This window comes from Vollenhovia emeryi, unplaced genomic scaffold (genome assembly GCF_000949405.1).
Source record: "Vollenhovia emeryi isolate VEMERY1.0 unplaced genomic scaffold, V.emery_V1.0 DF939126.1, whole genome shotgun sequence".
Lineage (NCBI taxonomy): Eukaryota > Metazoa > Arthropoda > Insecta > Hymenoptera > Formicidae > Vollenhovia > Vollenhovia emeryi.
The window spans coordinates 3,227,729-3,234,311 of record NW_011967240.1 but is presented as its reverse complement, the minus strand read 5'-3'; the positions used below and the strand labels follow the sequence as shown (position 1 = coordinate 3,234,311).

The following is a 6,583-nucleotide window of genomic DNA, read 5'->3' as shown; positions in this document are numbered from 1 at the left end:
TAGAGCACCTTCTCCGCCTTAGATTATCTATAATTATTGTGTTGGAATTCTATTTATAATTTTACACGTTACATATTAAACAAGTACGCACTCCGATATGCGTTCTACGTGTATATTCAACTATCTTTCGTGTATCGTGAAATTACAGATGGAATTTTGTTTCATCCACCGCGGATCTAAATTATAAATTTAATTAAGAACGTAGGATTATAAAGCGAGTCTCGGCAAGAAAACGAGCCGGTGCGTTATCGGACTTGTAATATTTTTTTCGCAGCGTGAATGCATATCCGTACACGTGGGACAGGCGGGAGTTCAAATCGGGAATGCCTGCTGGGAGCTGTACTGCTTGGAGCACGGTATCCAACCCGACGGGCAAATGCCGTCAGACAAGATACTCGGGGGCGGTGACGACAGTTTCAATACCTTCTTCAGCGAAACCGGCGCCGGGAAGCACGTACCCAGAGCAGTCTTCGTCGACCTCGAGCCGACCGTCGTGGGTGAGTACGTCGTAATGATATTCCGTTAATCGGATGGCCGAATCTCACTCACCAATGCTCTGCACCAGATGAAGTACGCACGGGTACGTACCGGCAACTCTTCCATCCGGAGCAGCTGATAACCGGCAAGGAGGACGCCGCCAACAACTATGCGCGCGGCCACTACACGATCGGTAAGGAGATAGTCGACCTCGTCCTGGATCGCATTCGCAAGCTGGCGGATCAATGCACGGGGCTCCAGGGCTTCCTGATTTTCCACTCGTTCGGCGGCGGCACCGGTTCCGGCTTCACGTCCCTGCTGATGGAACGACTGTCGGTGGACTACGGAAAAAAGTCGAAACTCGAGTTTGCAATTTATCCGGCGCCCCAGGTCTCGACGGCCGTTGTCGAGCCGTACAACTCGATCCTCACCACGCACACCACCCTCGAGCACTCAGACTGCGCGTTCATGGTGGACAACGAGGCCATATACGACATTTGCAGACGTAATTTGGACATCGAACGGCCGACTTACACCAATCTGAACCGCCTGATCGGCCAGATCGTTTCCTCGATCACGGCCTCGCTGCGTTTCGACGGCGCGCTCAACGTCGATCTGACCGAGTTCCAAACTAATTTGGTACCCTATCCCAGGATTCACTTCCCCCTGGTCACCTATGCCCCCGTAATATCCGCAGAAAAGGCATATCACGAGCAGCTCTCCGTCGCCGAGATAACGAACGCCTGCTTCGAGCCCGCGAATCAGATGGTCAAGTGCGACCCCCGACATGGAAAGTACATGGCGTGCTGTATGCTCTATAGAGGCGACGTAGTGCCGAAGGACGTTAACGCGGCAATCGCGACTATCAAGACCAAGCGCAGCATCCAATTCGTTGATTGGTGCCCCACGGGCTTCAAGGTCGGCATCAATTATCAGCCGCCTACCGTCGTACCCGGCGGCGATCTCGCCAAGGTGCAGCGCGCAGTCTGCATGTTGTCCAACACGACGGCGATCGCCGAGGCTTGGGCGCGGCTCGATCACAAGTTCGACCTGATGTACGCGAAGAGAGCCTTCGTGCATTGGTACGTCGGCGAGGGGATGGAGGAGGGCGAGTTCTCGGAGGCGCGGGAGGATCTCGCCGCCCTGGAGAAGGACTACGAGGAAGTCGGTATGGACTCCACCGACGGCGAGGGAGATGCCGCGGAGGAATACTAAAGACTAACGATCAAGATTCCTGCTCTCTTCGTACATTTCGTATATTTGTACTACGACGCTTGCCACTTATCGCCTGCTGTAAGTTTTCTCCTATAACGCAATCTGAAACGACGTTAACTTTCCCCGTTGCTTCCTATTCCGGTTGGATCCTTGTGACGTATGGAACCTTCGACGAGAGGCGTGTATTCGCTTCCTCGCGACAACAGTCACTTTGTATTGCTTGAAGAAATAATTACTGAGAAACGTAAGCACATCTAAAAATACTTTCTCGTGTATTTTGTTGTAATATTATTTATATATTATATCAACCATTATACAATAATAGATTGCATTAATATACGTCTTCGATCGTACAATTATTACCGATCATTACATGATACATGAATACGAGTGAAGGATGAAGGGAGAGGAGGCGAGAAGAAAGTATATATGGGCAGATATTTCTTCACAGATGTGTCGTAAGTCAGGTCGATGAAGCACGTGGGATCTCGCGATGAATTGTCACTCGAGGAAGAAAGCACAATGTGCAAATTCGATTGCATCACGAGCTCAACTCGCAATTTCTTTGCACTTTAGATATAATGCGGCGATGGTAATCGCCGCTGATCTTAAGAATTAAACTATTTAATAATAGCGATGATAATATTAATACAATATTTTGATAATAAACTAAAAAAAAGTAATAATAGTGCGAATAATAATAATAATAATCACGGTCGTCAACATCGATCTCGATAAAAACAACGCAAAATAAAATATATCAAATTTCTCACCTCGCGCATGCATTTGATAAAAACGGAAAAAACTTGCAAGCCAATGTGCATGTGCGCTTTATTTCGTTCTCATTGTTATCTACTCGTCTAGTCCTTCCAGCCACTTCGAGCATGAATGATTCATAATGCTCAAACTGTTAAAACAGCACTATATATACTCCTCGTTTACATATACTCGATTCTACGCATAACACGATTCAGCGTTACGCGCAGATATACATACAGTTATACATATGCTATATATAGATATAACGCCGACTTCATTTGTACAAAACACACGTTGTATAAGCGGTCGATCGTCAATTATAGATAAAAGTACGTAATCATTAGTGCTCGAATTATCAATTTGAACAACGCTCCTCGATAGCTTCAACAAGCCAAGGGAAATCACGATAAATTTGCAACGTTCCGCACTCGTGACTCTCGCCCTTTTATTAAGTAATTTTCTGATTTAATTAAAACGTACGACCATTTTGAAGACAAGCACGACTCTCTGGGAAAGATATTTGTTACTTACTTGGTCCAACCAAGTTCGACTTGTTGAAGTTACTGCAAAAAGCTGTTATTCAACTGCAGATGACACGCGACGACCAAGGGCAAATCGAACGATCAGTTGTAAATCAATAGATAAAGATTGAAACGGTAAAGATTGAAACGGATGCTGAACGCTAAGACTAATCGATTGACGAAGGTACGAAAGGCACATTTTTACACATCGATGAGTAATTAATTCGTCGCAAAAGGGAACGAAGAGCAAAAATCATTACATGGTTCTGCACTTATATCTGTACAACAAATATTCGTCATAATAAACTCCGATTTGAAATGTTTAAACTATTAGGTCGAATAGGTAGATATTTTTAAGTTGAAAATTTCGCGAAAGCACACGTCGCCGTACTTCGGTGTACCCCACTTCAGTTTCCACACACTGATTCTACTGTACTTTATACCATTTTACTGGACATACCTAAGCTTACCGATTGTTCAAATTTGGTAACAGTACAATGCTGATAAATGCCGTGAGGCACGACTTACTATCTGCATAACGCTATTTTTCCTTTTATTGAATTGATAAAACTTATAAAGTATGTTATGTCGATAGCCTTATAAAGTATTATGTCGAAGCGCCAATCGATAGACAGTTGTAATAAAGTTTTCAACTCGGTAACAATCGTAATCGACGGGATATCGTACGGCACAAATTACTTTATACATATCACGAAGACGAGTACATCAGTCCGGGAGTCAGAGGCGATTTCTATTGTCCGGGATGCTTTTGATACAGAGGATAGTCGTGTGAGATCCGTATTCTCGTAACGCATTTCTTTCGCACGCCAGCTTCAAATTCTAGAACACAGCCTTTCGCATTCACTTCTACCTCTTTTTTTTTCTTTTACTTCGCGACAAAGCTGACTCGGTATCGCCCAGTGAAATTCACGAAAATCGTACGAGACAAAATATGCTTCGTATCCGATCAACATTCGCGTAAACGTTTACGCCAACTATCGCATCCCTCCGCTTCAAGAGAGACCGTACGAAAAATTTTCACCTAATCTAAAAATTACCAGTTACAATCAAAGAATCGAGAGAATCTTGACAGGGCAAAAAAATAGAGTAGAAGCAAATAGCAACGATGACCATAATAGCAACAACGTCGACAACGACGAGGATGACTATGATAATGGCGATGGCGGCAATAATAATGACGATGACGATAACGATAACGATAACGATAACGATGACGATGATGATGATAATGCTAGTGATGATTATAACGAAGACGGCGGCAGCGACGACGATGACAACGTTGATGTCAATATCGATGACAACGACGAGCAGAAAGAGGACGACGAGAATCACGACGACGATGGCAACGGCAACGGCGTCGACATTGACGGAATAAGATATAACAAAGACGACAATAATGATGACGCCTCTCCCTCTTTATCTATCTGTCTTTCTTCGTCGCAAAGTATGCATATGTAACTCTTTATTGCGTTACACACAAACGGGATAGGAGAGGCAAAATTAAATAGCGGATTAAATACATTAGCGCGACGCTTAACAAATTAAAAACGTAAAAACATTAACAGTACAATATAGTTTCCTTATCGTAGACGTAATGCGATGGCAGTCTTGAGTCCTGGAAAGATGCTGTGATTGTTGCTCGTTCACTCCGATTTTTTTTCCTCGCGCACCTCCGTCCACCTCCGTTTCACCTTCCGCCATTCGTCCGTGCTTCGTTACTCGTCGAATCTCGTCCTTTATTTTAAACCGAGCTCGTTTCGATCTTGTGTTCAAACTTGCATGTTCGTTTTATGTTTTACGAGAAGCTTTTGCTTGTGGCAGTGTCTGGAAGTATACACGTTAATACAACGTCAGTAACGCACGGTATCTCATTGGGCATCATACATGAATAAATCAGTATTTATTTATATTCATTTACGCGAATGTAACTCTATTAGAAAACATGACTTGATCGTTGCTGCAGCCATACGAATGATATTTAGCGCGAGCGCGTCTAATCTCTAGAGGGAAAGCTTTAACTTTTCTTCCATACCTTCAACGAGCAACATCCGGGATCAATAAATTAACCACGTCGACTGGGACGATCGATCGAGCGAGCGAGTTACTGAAATTTTTCATTATTTATCAGAAAACCGCAGTACTATCCAAAATTGCACAGTCGATGCTATAAGAGAGGAAAGATCTGAAAGAAGTAGCGACTCGCTCTCGGTCGTACGATCGATTTGTGGATCACAGTTAATAAACAAAGTTTTAGCGTAAGCATACTAATGTTCGAAAGATAGAGATAACGACGTTCAATAGATCCAGAAATATATTTGTTCGCAAATGGTCGAAATATATCCTTTACGCCGATATCAAAATCCAGAGAATAAAGACTGACTTTGGCCGGCATCGCTTACCTGAGCTAAGACTACCTACGCCTCGACCGACTTCTTCTTTTCCTTCTTCTTTTTAAGGAAGGATGGCGTCCTAAGGCCCTTCTTCTTCTTCTTTTCCTTCTTCGGCGATTCCTCGCTAACGCTCACATCCTGCGACATGGAACCCTTAACACGGAAGGTCCCAACCGTAACCATAAACCTTTCTGCATGCACATGCATAGAGCGCCGAACTTTCACGCTTAATCGTTCTATTAGCCAATTATCTGGTCGCATGCAAATCGATAGAACAATAGAACAGATTGTAGGAAGCGAATCTATGAACGGCTATGCCGACTGTAATTGTGGAAATTTATGCAAAAAGTGAAGCGACAATCTGCTCGAGTCGGACACGCTGTATCTCTTGTAGCATTGTAAGTCGAGAAACTTCTTATTCAGCATTTCAATGCGAAAACAGCGTTCCCATGTATTAACGAATGTATGAGGGATGTAAAAATGTGATGCGACATATAAGAGAAACCCGACGCACATATGCGGAGATTTGTCCACTATCATAGAGCCGTTTAAAACTTAATTTTTCGAGTTACAAATGATTTTTGAAAAATGTTCGAAGTGCACTAGTATTAGTTTCGAAAAGAGAAAGTTGCGGAGCGAGTACTCGAAACACTTGCCTTTAGTATAACTCGGAGAATGAGACCTAAACGATTTGCATTCGCGTGATACTCCTCTAAATTCACTTGAAGTGCGCGTCAACGTAATCAAGAATCGTTGGAAATACGAATGATGAAACGTACAAGATATTAATCTTACAGACCGATTCCCCGCATATGGTATATGGTATCGTGTGCGGTGGTTTTGATATTAAAAATATTTTGACAAACCTCCTTGCTACTATGCGAAAAAGTACTGTGATGAGCGTCCGAATGATCGCCGTTTACGGTATTCTCTCCTGGAACACAAATAATTGATTATTCAGGACGTGAATCCTCAGTTCGTTGTAATAACAAAATAATCGAACCCGTCAAGCAACGGTAATGAGACAGTCGTTCTAATTGCGAAGCAATCTGCACGCCGAAGGATTGAAATTAGTCTCGCCGAGCTGTCGATTATGTGTTATCAAACTTTAAGCATAAAAATGAGAAGAAGCGAGAGAAAGAGACAGACATCTTACCTTTCGAAAAACCGACGTTGGTTGGCACTCATCAGAGTATACTC

At 43.4% G+C, this 6,583-nt stretch overlaps 2 protein-coding genes across 2 annotated transcripts in view; both read left to right on the top strand.

The window, feature by feature from the left end:
- Nucleotides 1-2,045, top strand: part of LOC105569033 (tubulin alpha-1 chain-like) — a 3,764-nt gene extending 1,719 nt beyond the window's left edge. Inside the window, exons 2-3 of the mRNA XM_012025162.1 lie at nucleotides 275-497; nucleotides 566-2,045. Of these exons, the coding sequence (XP_011880552.1) occupies nucleotides 275-497; nucleotides 566-1,692 (1,350 nt within the window). The 3' untranslated portion in view covers nucleotides 1,693-2,045. The remainder of the gene's footprint in view (nucleotides 1-274; nucleotides 498-565) is intronic.
- Nucleotides 2,046-2,089: 44 nt separating this feature from the next.
- LOC105569161 (phosphopantothenoylcysteine decarboxylase subunit VHS3-like) lies at nucleotides 2,090-4,451 on the top strand. The gene is made up of 2 exons (XM_012025360.1): nucleotides 2,090-2,150; nucleotides 4,066-4,451. The coding sequence occupies exons 1-2, from the start codon at nucleotides 2,090-2,092 to the stop codon at nucleotides 4,449-4,451; spliced, it is 447 nt and encodes a 148-aa protein (XP_011880750.1).
- The last annotated feature ends 2,132 nt before the right edge of the window (nucleotides 4,452-6,583 follow it).